This window comes from Pangasianodon hypophthalmus, chromosome 26 (genome assembly GCF_027358585.1).
Source record: "Pangasianodon hypophthalmus isolate fPanHyp1 chromosome 26, fPanHyp1.pri, whole genome shotgun sequence".
Lineage (NCBI taxonomy): Eukaryota > Metazoa > Chordata > Actinopteri > Siluriformes > Pangasiidae > Pangasianodon > Pangasianodon hypophthalmus.
This window is the reverse complement of record NC_069735.1, coordinates 19,580,533-19,597,848: the sequence shown is the minus strand read 5'-3', so window position 1 is coordinate 19,597,848 and position 17,316 is coordinate 19,580,533. Positions and strand designations below refer to the sequence as shown.

Here is a 17,316-nt window from a genome sequence, read left to right as displayed (position 1 = left end):
CTCCATGATGGTGTCTTCCTCAGAATTCCCGGGTTTTGGCACCAGTGTGACACTCTCCCAAGTTTGGGCAGAAATGAGGAAGCAGGAGGCTTGGGAATAACTCAAGAGGCGTTTTATTCTGTGTCTTTTACTTTCGCTTTTAAGTGGTTTTATTTTTCCTAATATACACACACATGCCGCTCTGTGCTGGTTGATCTCTCTCTCTCTCTCTAGACGTGCATCTCTCTCCCTCTTATCCTCGTCTTGGCTCACTGCAAGCAGACAAACACTTTAGTAGAATTCCCCGCAGGTGTGCTTTCCTAACCACTCACCTTTTCCAGCTCCGCCCTACATTCACAAACCGGTGCTCAAAGCCCCCGCTTCCACACTACCATAATCATTAATTTTAGGATTATTTTTAATACTTGGATGCAAATCCTTTGCAGTCAATGACAGTCTGAAGTCTGGAACCTATGGACATCACCAAATGCTGAGTTTCCTCTCTTGAGATGCTTTGCCAGGCCTTTACTGCAGCCGCCTTCAGTTGCTGCTTGTTTGTGGGTCTTTCTGCCTTCAGTTTTGTCTTCAGTAAGCGAAAAACAGCTCAATTGGGTTGAGGTCATCAGAAATTTACGAACATTTAATTTCTTCGCCTTAAGAAGCTCTTTGGTTGCTTTCATGGTATGTTTTGGGTCATTATCCATCTGTACTGTGAAGCGCTGTCCTATCAGTTTTGCAGCATTTGACTGAATCTGAACAGAAAGTATAGCTCTATACACTTCAGAATTTATCCTGCTACTTCTATCAGCAGTCACAAAGAAAGATTTCTGCAATCATCCACTTCAGTTGTCTTCCATGGTCTTCCAGGCCTTTTGGTGTTGCTGAGCTAGCCAGTGAATTCCTTCTTTTTATGAATGTACCAATTCCAGTAGCAGTTTCTGCTATCTCTCTGATAGGTCTGTTTTGATTTTTTCAGCCTAATGATGGCCTCCTTCACTTGCACCTCTTTGGACCACATATTGAAAGTTCCCATGAACAGATACCAAATGCAAATTCAACTCTTGGAATCAACTCCAGACCATTTATCTTCTTAATTTGTTATGAAATTAGGAGGAAACAGGCCACATCTGACCATGACAACTGCTTATCAGTCATTTGTCCAATTACTTTTGAGCCTGTGAAAATGGAGGAACTCTGTATATATGGCTGTAAATGACTAATGCAATATTTTTCTTAAACCTTTGAATTAAAGCTGAAAGTCTACACTTCAATCACATCTTGATTCCTTCATTTCAAATCCATTGTGGGTGTGAAAATTGTATCACTGTCCAAATACTTACGGACCCAATGTGTGTGTATACATATATATATATATATATATATATATTTATACTGAAGCAACTGAAGCAAGCTGCGAACATGAACAGTGCATCTCCAATTTCTACAATGTTAATGATATTTATTCCATGATCAGGGTTGACAGGTTCCACCATAATGTCATATGAAAGATGTTCTTTAAAACTGCATATTTAAGTAAAAATAAAAAGTAAAAAGTAATTAGATTGCATCCCTTGCATACACACAGCATACATTAACATTCCAGAGCACAGGTATGCTCAGGTAACAGGTAACAAACACAAACATAGAGACAAACACAATAGTACCAGTAGTGCGAGTAGTTTAAGCAGGTCTAGGAAGCACCGCTAAGGCACTGCTATGATAACTGTGACTGTAGCTATCCCCTCTTCCTCTCAGGGGCAGTGAAGAGTGGTCTGAACGTGTCGTTGGAGCTCAGTGCTGATGCTGTGAGACAGGACAGTCGGGCGTTTTTCATTAAGGAACAGAAGACGTCCAGGAGTCTGATGACGTCTGTGCTGCTGAACTCAGAGTTTTCCTGTTACAACCATACAGTCTATATGCACGTATGTTCCATCTCTTTACAACACTGAGAAGCAAGAAATAAAATGTCCTGATAGAATACATTATCTTCCTGTCACTCTGTCACAACATCGTCTGTAGTCATAATTATAAATTTGTGTTCAATAAATCTTTAGATTAGAGGTCTCTGAATGTTTGATCTGGTTCTTGTGCATTTTGCAGTGTTTATGATCTGTTGCTTTATCAGCTCTTCAGCCACAGACTGCTGTTCTCTGTCCTTTTGGATGTCTGGGATAGTCTCTGTCTCCCAGTCGTCATCCCACAGAATGATCCGGTGTTGATCTTCTAGATGGGAGACCTTGAGGCACTCTGAGACAGGGCAAATGTCTCTTCTGTTTTTATGGCATTTCTTCCCCTTCACTAGAACTACACAGGACTGGTCACTGAGTGGGTCATTGCAGATGCCAAGTTCTGGCAGGGTCATTAGGGTATAGAAGGACTGTTACTGTTTGGCCTTGGAAGGTGGCTGACATGTCACATGCTTGAGTATTATAGTGATGCTTCATACTATATATGGAATAGTAATCTACCATAATGAGGTATGTAGAGTTAATGATAGTGAATAAGACCATTCCCACTTTGGACCATGGGATGTGAGGGAGTCAGTGTGGAACAAGTGCCTCCTTCTGTTATCTACTTCTTAATGACATTTTAATGACACTGCCCAAAGGATTGTTTCATATGCTTCTCTGACACTGGCCTCAATCCCATAGTAGTCAGTGTGAATCTTTGGTAAGAAGAGGGGGCATAATGTTTCAGGATTAAAAACTCTGTTGCCTTTAAATATTAGGCCATTGTCTGTGGTGAGGTCATCTTTGTATGTCCAGAAGGGCTGCAGGAAGCAATCAACACCTTGTTTGTTGTTTGTTGTTTTGCAGGTGACAATGTGGCAATGTAGGCATTCAGCAATTGATATAGGAGGTCTTGGGCTTAGTGGGTTTGATGGATTCCAGAGACTTTGTTGAAATATTGATGGTACTTGTGTACCTCACTTGCTTCAGGTCTTCTGTTGTCAGGTCCATAGCATATACCATGGCTGGTGCATGCATTTGCATGTGTGTTGTGTTTGTTTGGGGTGCTCTGGACAGAAAGTCAGCTACATGTAAGTCTTTGCTTTGTTTGTATTGAATGTGTAACAGATATTTCTGTAGTCTGAGCATCATTCTCTGTAATCTCTTGCTTCAAGAGGTTTGTCGTTACTGTGCAAAAATTTAATCATGCGAATCATCAATACTCTGAATTTCATACCGGATCGGTCGAGGCCCGCGTTAACAACGACCGCCATCGGCACCGGTGACCTACAGGGCGCTGGTGGAAATTGGGCTACTGTTGGTTGAAGAAGTAGAGGAGGGAGGAGAGTCCGTAGACAGAGAGAGAAGAGGAAAGATAAGAGTGTAGGACTGAGAATAAGAACTCTGAATGTTGGTACTATGACAGGGAAAAGTAGAGAGCTGGCTGATATGATGGAGAGAAGGAAGGTGGATATACTGTGTGCACAGGAGACCAGGTGGAAGGGTAGCAAGGCTCGTAGTCTAGGAGCAGAGACTACATCCTATGTAGAAGAGGCAATCTGAAAGAGATTAGTGACTGTAAAGTGGTAGTGGGAGAGAGTGTAGCCAGACAGCATAGGATGGTGGTGTGTAGGATGACTTTGATGGTCTGTAAGAAGAAGAGGTCAAAGATAGAGATAGAGAAGAAAACCCAGTGGTGGAAGCTGAAAAAGGAGGAATGTTGTGAGGACTTTAGACAGAAGTTAAGGCAGGCTCTGGGTGGTCAGGTAGTGCTGCCAGATGACTGGGAAACTACAGCAGAAGTGATCAGGGTGACAGGAAGAAAGGTGCGGGGTGTGTCATCTGGAAGGAGGAAAGAAGATAAGGAGACTTCGTGGTGGAATGAGGGAGTTCAGGATAGTATCCAGAGGAAGACGTTAGCCAAGAAGAAGTGGGACATGGACAGGACTGAAGAGAATAGACAGGAATACAAGGAGTTACAGCGCAGAGTGAAGAGGGAGGTGTCTAAGGCCAAGCAGGAGGCATATGGCGAGTTGTACACTAGGTTAGACACTAGAGAAGGACAGACAGACTTGTACAGGTTAGCTAGGCAGAGGGATCGAGATGGGAAGGATGTGCAGCAAGTTAGAGTTACTAAAGATAGAGATGGAAGGGTGCCCCCAAGTGAGGAGAGTGTACAGAGGAGATGGAAGGAGTACATTGAAGAGCTGATGAATGAGGAAAATGAGAGGGAAAAAAGAGTAGAAGGGGTGACCTCTGTGGAACAGAAAGTAGATAAGATTAGAAAGGATGAAGTCAGGAAGGCTTTGAAGAGGATGAAAAGTGTAAAGGCAGTTGGTCCTGACGACATCCCGGTGGAGGTCTGGAAGTGTCTAGGAGAGGCAGCAGTGGAATTTTTAACTAGTTTGTTTAACAGGGTTTTAGAGAGTGAGCAGATGCCTGAGGAATGGAGAAGTAGTGTATTAGTGCTGATCTTTAAGAATAAGGGTGACTTGCAGAGTTGCAGAAACTATAGGGGGATAAAGTTGATGAGCCATACAAAGAAGCTATGGGAAAGAGTAGTGGAAGCTAGGTTAAGGAAGGTAGTGGAGATTTGTGAGCAGCAGTATGGCTTCATGCCCAGAAAGAGCACAACAGATGCAATTTTTGCTCTGAGAATTTTGATGGAGAAGTATAGGGATGGTCAGAGGTTGTTGCACTGTGTGTTTGTAGACTTGGAGAAAGCGTATGACAGGGTGCCAAGAGAAGAGCTGTGGTACTGTATGAGGAAGTCAGGAGTAGCAGAGAAGTATGTCAGAGTGGTGCAGGACATGTATGAGAGCAGGACAGTGGTGAGGTGTGCTGTAGGTCAGACAGAGGAGTTCAAAGTGGAGGTGGGACTGCATCAGGGATCGGCTCTGAGCCCCTTCCTGTTTGCTATGGTGATGGACCGGTTGTCAGAGGAAGTCAGACGGGAGTCTTCTTGCACAATGATGTTTGCGGATGACATAGTGATCTGTAGTGAGAGCAGGGAGCAGGTGGAGGAAAACCTGGAGAGGTGGAGGTTTGCGCTGGAGAGAAGAGGAATGAAAGTCAGTCGTAGTAAGACTGAGTACATGTGTGTGAATGAAAGGGAGGGAAGTGGAACAGTAAGATTACAGGGTGAAGAGGTGAAGAAGGTACAGGAGTTTAAGTACTTGGGGTCAGCAGTCCAGAGTAATGGAGAGTGTGGGAAAGAGGTAAAGAAGCGAGTGCAGGCAGGTTGGAATGGGTGGAGAAAGGTGTCGGGAGTTCTGTGTGAGAATCAAGGGGAAGGTGTACAAGACAGTGGTGAGACCGGCTATGCTGTATGGTTTAGAGTCAGTGGCACTGAGGAAGAGACAGGAGTCAGAGCTAGAGGTAGCAGAGCTGAAGATGTTGAGGTTCTCTTTGGGAGTGACAAGGTTGGACAGGATTAGGAACGAGTGCATCAGGGGAACAGCTCATGTTGGACGTTTGGGGGACAAAGTTAGGGAGGCCAGATTAAGATGGTTTGGACATGTTCAGAGGAGGGAGAGTGAGTATACTGGTAGGAGAATGTTGGACATGGAGCTGCCAGGCAGGAGGCAAAGAGGAAGGCCAAAGAGGAGGTATATGGAGGCAATAAATGAGGACATGAAGCTAGTGTGTGCAAGTGTTGAGGATGCAGAAGATAGGGACAGGTGGAGAGTGATGATTCGCTGTGGCGACCCCTGAAGGGAAAAGCCGAAAGAAGAAGAAGATTTTAAAGCATTTATATTTTATTAATAAAGTTAATATTTTATATACTTCTTTTATTTGTTGCCTGTTATAATGTGAGAAAGCCAAATTCCTCATAAGATTTTTCTAAACTTGAAGTGAATTATAAATCATCATGATGAAGGTGTTAGTAAAGCAATCTTTTCACTGTGTCTCTGTGTTTCAGAGCTGTGTGAAGGACACAGTGTCTTCGGTGTTATTCCGTCTCAACTTCCACCAGTCTGATCATCAGCCGAGCAGCTCCAACTCCATACTCAACATCGACAGCAAGACCACGGCTCATGTAGAGGTGAGTCACACAACTGTCACGCCGAGAGCTGATTGGCTGAGCTGATTGCCTGAATTAGAGTCAGTCTGTGAGCTGATTGGCTGAAGTAGAGTCAATCTGTGAGCTGATTGGCTGAGATTATTTATTTATTTATTTATGAGGTGGCAGAGTGTGTGACAAACACCAATATATTTCCATAGCATTGATATATTTTGAATTTAAAATTTTAATTTTAAATGATTTATTGAAATATAATAATTTACGTAGATTTCTGTTGTGAACGTGTGTGTGTTTTCCAGGTTCCCTTTCAGATTAACTGCAAAAACAGGAGCTGTGTATCAGACCTGCAGCTGGACTTTAACTTCTTGTAAGAATCCAATTCTTCAAATTTCTGCAAATCTGTATTTCTGACAAATGTGATTTCTGTGTTGCTACTAAAACGTGTGCCATTTTAAGAGTCGGTCCCAAATGTTATCACACACAGAATCTGTTCTAGTCATTTCTTGGTGGTAATGTGCAGGCTTGGGAAGTAACGGAATGCATGTAATGGCATTACGTAACAGGATACAAAGAACTGGTAACTGTAATCCATTACAGTTCCATCAAAAACAAAGTAATTACTTTATGTACAAAACGTACAGGTGCAGGTGTAAAAAATGGGAATACTATCAGGATTACAAATGCATTACAGTCATGAAAATTATTTTGTCTGTAAAGGAGAAAATGGAAACAACAACATCACATTACAGTGCAAACTGCTTTCCACCTGTGAAATAAAGGAAGTCATTATCGAAGGACTCGACATCTAATTTAAAGAATCATTTAAGCACGGAAATCATGTAAGCTAGTTTAGCTAAATGATTTAATGTTAGTTAGTGCTCTGAAATTCCCTGGTTTGCAGGATCACAGCTGTGGGTGAAGCTGCCAGCTGTGCGGAATTAGCTGAGAACGTCCTGTATTCTGGTAGAAATTAGCACAATTCGCCCCCACGATCACCCGCTCCATCCATTCACCCCACTCCATCCATTCACCCCGCTCCATCCATTCACTCCACTCCATCCATTCACTCCACTCCATCCATTCACCCCTCCCCGTCCATTCACCCCGCTCCGTTCATTGACTCCGCTCCATCCATTCACCCTGCTCCGTCCATTCACTCTACTCCGTCCATTCACTCCACTCCATCCATTCACCCTACTCCATCCATTCACCCCTCCCCGTCCATTCAACCCACTCTATCCATTCACCCTGCTCCATCCATTCACCCCTCCCCGTCCATTCACCCCGCTCCGTTCATTGACTCCGCTCCATCCATTCACCCTACTCCATCCATTCACCCCGCTCCGTCCATTCACCCCGCTCCATCCATTCACCCTACTCCATCCATTCACCCTGCTCCATCCATTCACTCCACTCCGTCCATTCACCCTACTCCATCCATTCACCCTGCTCCATCCATTCACTCCACTCCGTCCATTCACCCCATTCCGTCCATTCACCCCAATCCGTCCATTCACCCCAATCCGTCCATTCACCCTACTCCATCCATTCACCCCACTCCATCCATTCACCCCGCTCCGTCCATTCACTCCACTCCGTCCATTCACCCTGCTCCGTCCATTCACCCTGCTCCGTCCATTCACTCCACTCCATCCATTCACCCTACTCCATCCATTCACCCCACTCCATCCATCCACCCCGCTCCATCCATTCACTCCACTCCGTCCATTCACCCCACTCCATCCATTCACTCCACTCCGTCAATTCACCCCGCTCCGTCCATTCACTCCACTCCATCCATTCACCCTACTCCATCCATTCACCCCACTCCATCCATTCACCCCGCTCCATCCATTCACTCCACTCCGTCCATTCACCCCACTCCATCCATTCACTCCACTCCGTCAATTCACCCCATTCCGTCCATTCACTCCACTCCGTCCATTCACCCCATTCCGTCCATTCACCCCACTCCGTCCATTCACCCCACTCCATCCATTCACCCTGCTCCATCCATTCACTCCACTCCATCCATTCACCCTGCTCCATCCATTCACTCCACTCCGTCCATTCACCCCATTCCGTCCATTCACCCCACTCCGTCCATTCACCCCATTCCGTCCATTCACTCCACTCCGTCCATTCACTCCACTCCATCCATTCACCCTGCTCCATCCATTCACTCCACTCCGTCCATTCATTTCTGCAAATCTGTATTTCTGCCAAATGTGATTTCTGTGTTGCTACTAAAACGTGTGCCATTTTAAGAGTCGGTCCCAAATGTTATCACACACAGAATCTGTTCTAGTCATTTCTTGGTGGTAATATGCAGGCTTGGGAAGTAACGGAATGCATGTAATGGCATTATGTAACAGGATACAAAGAACTGGTAACTGTAATCCATTACAGTTCCATCAAAAACAAAGTAATTACTTTATGTACAAAATGTACAGGTGCAGGTGTAAAAAATGGGAATACTATCAGGATTACAAATGTATTACAGTCATGAAAATTATTTTGTCTGTAAAGGAGAAAATGGAAACAACAACATCACATTACAGTGCAAACTGCTTTCCACCTGTGAAATAAAGGAAGTCATTATCGAAGGACTCGACATCTAATTTAAAGAATCATTCAAGCACGGAAATCATGTAAGCTAGTTTAGCTAAATGATTTAATGTTAGTTAGTGCTCTGAAATTCCCTGGTTTGCAGGATCACAGCTGTGGCAGCTCCATTCACCCCGCTCCATCCATTCACTCCACTCCGTCCATTCACCCTACTCCATCCATTCGCTCCACTCCGTCAATTCACCCCATTCCGTCCATTCACCCCATTCCGTCCATTCACCCCACTCCGTCCATTCACCCCACTCCATCCATTCACCCCACTCCATCCATTCACTCCACTCCATCCATTCACTCCACTCCGTCCATTCACCCCATTCCGTCCATTCACCCCACTCCGTCCATTCACCCCACTCCATCCATTCACTCCACTCCATCCATTCACCCTGCTCCATCCATTCACTCCACTCCGTCCATTCACCCCATTCCGTCCATTCACCCCACTCCATCCATTCACCCCAATCCGTCCATTCACATGTAGATGATATAGACTTTTTTAATGTTGTGTGTGATGGTAATGACATTTTCTCCTTGTACTTGTTTACATTAGTTAATGAAATTTGAATGTATAAGAACAAAATGTACAAAGAATGTACAAAGAACTGGATTTTTTGCTGAACAAACTTTTAAACAAATAATAACATGTTTAGTAAGGACATACTGTATAACTAAGCTTCTAAGATCATGTTGCAAAAATATGAAAATTAATAATATTCAGATAATAATAATCTTCAGCTTTTGGTTTGATCACCGCCCTTGCAGAAATGTGCTCCAGTGTCACTTCTCATTTCCATCATAATCACAGTTGAAACTCTAAAGTTGTTCTCTGAAATGCTTTTGTGATGTTGCTGATGTTGTTCATATTGCTTTTCTCTTGACTTTATTTAAATTTATATTTTATTTGAACACAAAAGTAATCAGATTACATTACTTTCATATTGTGATACTTGATTATGTCACTGATTACATTTTTTATTGAGTAATTTGTAACAGAATACATTTGTAAAGTAACCCTCCCAACCCTGGTTATGTGTTTGTATAGTGTTATTCCCAGAGTGTGCAGAAGTGTGTTCACTCTCCACTGTAAGCTTACATCAGGTGTAACAGTCTCTGTATGTGTGTGTGTGTGTGTGTGTGTGTGTGTGTGTGTGTGTGTGTTTAGGAACAGCACATTGCTGGTGGTGGACCAGGCATCTTTTATCATCCATGTGACTCTACTGAATAAAGGAGATGACTCGTTCAACACCAGCGTGGTTCTTTTCTACCCTCCTGGATTATCACTCTCGATATTCAAGACCATTGAGGTACAGCACTCTTTTCCCCCACAATTTATTTATCACTCTAATAGTCAAAATCATAAAAGAATCTGACTCTGACTCTGACTCTGATTCAGATTGTGATCCTCATTCAGATTGTGATTCTGACTCTGATTCTGACTCTGACTCTGATTCAGATTGTGACTCTGACTCTGATTGTGACTCTGACTCTGATTGTGATCCTCATTCAGATTGTGACTCTGATTGTGACTCTGACTCTAATTCAGATTGTGACTCTGATTCAGATTGTGACTCTGATTCAGATTCAGATTGTGACTCTGACTCTGATTGTGATCCTCATTCAGATTGTGACTCTGATTGTGACTCTGATTCTGACTCTGATTCAGATTGTGACTCTGATTGTGACTCTGACTCTGATTGTGACTCGGACTCTGATTGTGACTCTTACTGTGACTCTGATTCTGACTCTGATTGTGACTGATTCTGATTCTGACTCTGATTGTGATTCTGACTCTGACTCTGATTGTGACTCTGATTCTGATTCTGACTCTGACTCTGATTGTGATTGGTCCAGTGGAACAGAAGGACTCTGAGCAGTTGTGGAGATCGTGATGATGGAGCACTGAATAAAACCACCTGCAGTATCAGTTTACCGGTTTATCGCAGAGACACGCGTGTAAGAGCAACACACTACACACTAACTCAGCATTACACAACACACACTACAGTACACACTACACACTAACTCAGCATTACACAACACACACTACAGTACACACTACACAATAACTCAGCATAACACAACACACACTACAGTACACACTACACAATAACTCAGCATAACACAACACACACTACAGTACACACTACACACTAACTCAGCATAACACAACACACACTACACTACACACTAACTCAGCATTACACAACACACACTACAGTACACACTACACACTAACTCAGCAGAACACAACACACACTACAGTACACACTACACACTAACTCAGCATAACACAACACAAATTACAGTACACACTACACAATAACTCAGCATAACACAACACACACTACAGTACACACTACACACTAACTCAACATAACACAACACACACTACAGTACACACTAACTCAGCATAACACAACACACACTACAGTACACACTACAATACACACTACACACTAACTCAACATAACACAACACACACTACATTACACACTACAATACACACTACACACTACAATACACATTACACACTAACTCAGCATAACACTACACACACTACAGTACACACTACAATACACACTACACACTAACTCAGCATAACACAACACACACTACTGTACACACTACACACTAACTCAGCATAACACAACACACACTACAGTACACACTACACAGTAACTCAGCATAACACAACACACACTACAGTACACACTACACACTAACTCAGCATAACACTAAACACACTACAGTACACACTACAATACACACTACACACTACAGTACACACTACACGCTAACTCAGCATAACACAACACACACTACAGTACACACTACACACTAACTCAGCATAACACAGTACACACTACAGTACACACTATTCAATTCAATTCAATTCATTTTTATTTGTATAGCGCTTTTTTACAAAGGTCATTGTCTCAAAGCAGCTTTACACAAACAAAAGTAAAGTGAAGTGTGTGTGTGTGACGTCTCTGATGAGCAAGCAGGGCGACGGTGGCAAGCAAAAACTCCCTGAGATGGTGATAGGAAGAAACCTTGAGAGGAACCAGGCTCAACAGAGAACCCATCCTCATATGGGTTTACACTGTAGTGTGCGTGTGTGTGAGCACAATGTGTGTTGGTGTAGTCCATGGAAAACAGCTGAAGCGTCTTCGTGGCAGTGTGAAGCATTGCCGGTGGACAGGTCCAGAGTGAAGGGGGTGAGGTCTGGATCACCGGCAGCTCAGGAGTGTAGCTCGGCAGAAGGAGAAGGAAAGTGGTTAGGTACACTCACAGTCACCGTGTGGAGATAAAACTCAACATCCACGAGTCCCCCAGATCTACTCCTTTGATAAAAACACTAGTCGCTAAATGCTAGGTTAAATAAATAAGTCTTCAACCTCGACTTAAACACTGAGACCGTGTCTGCTTCACGTACATTAACTGGGAGACTATTCCATAATTTTGGGGCTTGGTAAGAGAAAGCTCTGCCCCCTGCCGTGGTTTTGGCAATGCGTGGTACTGATAGACAGCCTGCATCCTTAGAGCGAAGTAGGCGCGGCAGAACGTAAGGTACTAACATATCGCTTAAATACTGCGGAGCGAGACCGTTTAATGCTTTATAGGTTAGGAGTAATATTTTAAAATCGATGCGGAATCTTACTGGGAGCCAGTGTAATGTAGATAAGACTGGCGTGATATGCTCATACTTCCTAGTCCTAGTCAGGACCCTCGCTGCTGCGTTCTGAACTATCTGAAGCTTATTTATGCATCTAGACGAGCATCCAGATAGTAAAGCATTACAGTAATCTAATCTGGACGTGATAAATGCATGGACTAGTTTTTCAGCATCACTTAGCGAAAGTATATTTCTAATCTTAGCGATATTTCTGAGGTGGAAAAATGCTAACCTGCTTACATTATCTACATGCGCCTCAAATGAGAGATTAGAGTCTATAATCACACCGAGATCTTTTACTGTTAGACTACTTGAAACAGAGAGACCATCTAAAGTAACAGTGTGATCTCTAAACTTACTTCTAGCGGCTTGTGGTCCCAGTACCAGAACCTCTGTTTTTTCTGGGTTTAGCAGGAGAAAGTTGCTTAGCATCCAGTCTCTTATGTCTATCGCACATGCCTCAACTTTCTTTAACTGGCTATTCTCATCTGGCCTAGCTGAGACGTATAACTGTGTGTCATCAGCATAACAATGGAAGCTAATATTATGTTTGCGGATTATGTTACCTAAAGGGAGCATGTATAACGTGAAAAGCAGTGGGCCTAAGACCGAACCCTGCGGAACGCCATATTCTACTCGATAACGTGCTGAGTGGTCACCGTTTACATCTACAAACTGATAACGATCAGTTAAATAAGATCTAAACCAGTCGAGGGCTGAGCCCTTGATTCCTACGACCTTTTCCAGTCTGTGAAGAAGGATATTATGGTCGATAGTGTCGAACGCTGCGCTAAGGTCGAGTAAAATTAATAGACTAATGCAACCCCGATCAGAGGCTAATAGCAAGTCATTGACTACTTTAACTAATGCTGTCTCTGTGCTCTGTGTGGGGCCTGAAACCTGACTGATAAAGTTCATAGATATTATTACTTTGTAGATATGAAATTAGCTGCTGCGCTACTACTTTCTCTAGTATTTTAATTAGAAAGGGAAGGTTTGAAATCGGCCTATAGTTAGTTAAGTCGCTAGGGTCAAGGTCTGGTTTCTTCACTAGTGGTTTAATAACAGCTAATTTAAGTGATTTTGGAATGTACCCATTGCTCAGTGAGGAGTTAATTATTTTAAGCAGGGGTTCAGTTACGGTTCCAACTATTTGCTTAAGAAGACGTGTTGGTACCGGATCTAATAGACAGGTTGATGATTTAGCAGAAGAGATGAGCGAGATTAAATCATTCTCTTCAAGAGGAGTAAAACTTTCTAAGCTCTGACCTATGGTTAGTCTATCCTCCCAGTCTATTGTATAATTTGGACTTTGGGCCTGTATCTCCTGCCTAATGTTTTTAATTTTGCTATCAAAGAATTTCATGAAATCATTACTTTTGTATGCTGTTATTGTGGAAATTTCTGTCGATGTCTTATTCCTAGTTAATTCTGCTATGGTGTTAAATAAGAATTTAGGATTACTTTTATTATTTTCTATAAGCGCCTGTTCGAGTTCTAAAGGGTCTGATGGTGACCCTATACTAGCGGATAATTCTGGTAGGTGATTAATAAAGCTCTGCGCGGTCGCAGGTGTTATTGTACGGCTAAATCGGTAGCGCGGTTCTGTGTGTACAATGCTACTGTGACGCACACAAAACGAAATCAGACTGTGATCTGATATTGCCTCAGACTGCGGGATTATCACTATATCGGTTATATTAACTCCAAAAGATAATATTAAGTCTAACGTATGACCTGCTTTATGTGTGGATCCTACAACACACTGATTGACTCCCAATGAGTCAAGTATGGATGTAAACGCTATCTTCAGCGGGTTGCCTATATTCTCAAAATGAATGTTAAAGTCTCCGGGAATTAACGCTCGGTCCACAGAAACAACTAGGTTTGATAGGAAATCTGTAAATTCACTAAGAAATTCAGAGTACGGTCCTGGGGGTCTGTAGATAATAACTAACGGAAGGGACTGTGATGACTTATCATTAGCGACTGCACTTATGTTACTATAAAGTGCTTCAAATGAATTAAAGTTTTGTCCTAGTTTCTGTATGATGGTCAGATTATCCTTATGAATAACTGCGACGCCTCCTCCTCTACCGGTTAAACGAGGCTGATGTATGTAGCTATAAGCGGGCGGACTAGCTTCATTTAATGCAACATAATTGTTCTGCCTAATCCACGTTTCCGTTAAACACAACGCGTCATACTCCTGGTCCGTGATCAGTTCATTAACTAAGAGCGTTTTAGACTCAAGAGATCTGATATTTAGCAAGACACTACACAGTAACTCAGCATAACACAACACACACTACACTACACACTACAGTACACACTACACAGTAACTCAGCATAACACAACACACACTACAGTACACACTACACACTAACTCAGCATAACACAACACACACTACAGTACACACTACACACTAACTCAGCATTACACAACACACACTACAGTACACACTACACACTAACTCAGCATAACACAACACACACTACAGTACACACTACACACTAACTCAGCATAACACAACACACACTACAGTGCACACTGCACACTAACTCAGCATAACACAACACACACTACACTACACACTACAGTACACACTACACAGTAACTCAGCATAACACAACACACACTACGGTACACACTACAGTACACACTACACACTAACTCAGCATAACACAACACACACTACAGTACACACTACACACTAACTCAGCATAACACAACACACACTACATTACACACTACAATACACACTACACACTACAATACACACTACACACTAACTCAGCATAACACAACACACACTACAGTACACACTACAGACTAACTCAGCATAACACAACACACACTACAGTACACACTACACACTAATTCAGCATAACACTACACACACTACAGTACACACTGACTCAGCATAACACAACACACACTACAGTACACACTACACACTAACTCAGCATAACACAACACACACTACAGTACACACTACAGTACACACTACACACTAACTCAGCATAACACAACACACACTACAGTACACACTAACTCGGCATAACACAACACACACTACAGTACACACTACAGTATACACTACACAACACACACTACAGTACACACTACACACTAACTCAGCATTACACAACACACACTACAGTACACACTACACACTAACTCAGCATAACACAACACACACTACAGTACACACTACAGTACACACTACACACTAACTCAGCATAACACAACACACACTACAGTACACAATAACTCAGCATAACACAACACACACTGCAGTACACACTACACACTACAATACACACTACACACTACAGTACACACTACACACTAACTCAGCATAACACAACACACACTACAATACACACTACACACTACAGTACACACTACACACTAACTCAGCATAACACAACACACACTACAGTACACACTACAATACACACTAACTCAGCATAACACTACACACACTACAATACACACTACACACTAACTCAGCATAACACAACACACACTACAGTACACAATAACTCAGCATAACACAACACAGACTACAGTACACACTAACTCGGCATAACACAACACACACTATAGTACACACTACACACACTACAGTACACACTACACACTAACTCAGCAGAACACAACACACACTACAGTACACACTACAGTACACACTACACACTAACTCAGCATTACACAACACACACTATAGTACACACTACACACTAACTCAGCAGAACACAACACACACTACAGTACACACTACACACTAACTCAGCATAACACAACACACACTATAGTACACACTACACACACTACAGTACACACTACACACTAACTCAGCAGAACACAACACACACTACAGTACACACTACAGTACACACTACACACTAACTCAGCATTACACAACACACACTATAGTACACACTACACACTAACTCAGCAGAACACAACACACACTACAGTACACACTACACACTAACTCAGCATAACACAACACACTACACACACTACACTACACACTAATTCAGCATAACACTACACACACTACAGTACACACTGACTCAGCATAACACTACACACACTACAGTACACACTAACTCAGCATAACACAAAACACACACTACAGTACACACTAACACAGCATAACACAACACACACTACAGTACACACTACACACTAACTCGGCATAACACAACACACACTACAGTACACACTACACACACTACAGTACACACTACACTCTAACTCAGCAGAACACAACACACACTACAGTACACACTACAGTACACACTAACTCAGCATAACACAACACACACTGCAGTACACACTACACACTAACTCAGCATAACACTACACACACTACAGTACACACTACACACTAACTCAGCATAACACTACACACACTACAGTACACACTACACACACACTCAACATAATACAACACACACACTACAGTACACACTACACACTAACTCAGCAGAACACAACACACACTACAGTACACACTACAGTACACACTACACACTAACTCAGCATAACACAACACACACTACAGTACACACTACACACTAACTCAGCAGAACACAACACACACTACAGTACACACTACAGTACACACTACACACTAACTCGGCAGAACACAACACACACTACAGTACACACTACACACTGCAGAACACAACACACACTACAGTACACACTACACACTAACTCAGCATAACACAACACACACTACGGTACACACTACACACTAACTCGGCAGAACACAACACACACTACAGTACACACTACACACTACAGTACACATTACACACTAACTCAGCAGAACACAACACACACTACAGTACACAATACACACTAACTCAGCATAACACAACACACACTACGGTACACACTACACACTAACTCAGCATAACACAACACACACTACAGTACACACTACACACTAACTCAGCATAACACAACACACACTGCAGTACACACTACACACTAACTCGGCAGAACACAACACACACCACAGTACACACTACACACTAC

General features: G+C 42.7%; 1 protein-coding gene across 1 annotated transcript in view; it reads left to right on the top strand.

The window, feature by feature from the left end:
• The window catches only part of LOC113524858 (integrin alpha-M), a 66,787-nt gene that overhangs the window by 36,019 nt on the left and 13,452 nt on the right, over positions 1-17,316 (top strand). Inside the window, exons 17-21 of the mRNA XM_053229779.1 lie at positions 1,735-1,901; positions 5,851-5,973; positions 6,252-6,319; positions 9,740-9,881; positions 10,429-10,530. Of these exons, the coding sequence (XP_053085754.1) occupies positions 1,735-1,901; positions 5,851-5,973; positions 6,252-6,319; positions 9,740-9,881; positions 10,429-10,530 (602 nt within the window). The remainder of the gene's footprint in view (positions 1-1,734; positions 1,902-5,850; positions 5,974-6,251; positions 6,320-9,739; positions 9,882-10,428; positions 10,531-17,316) is intronic.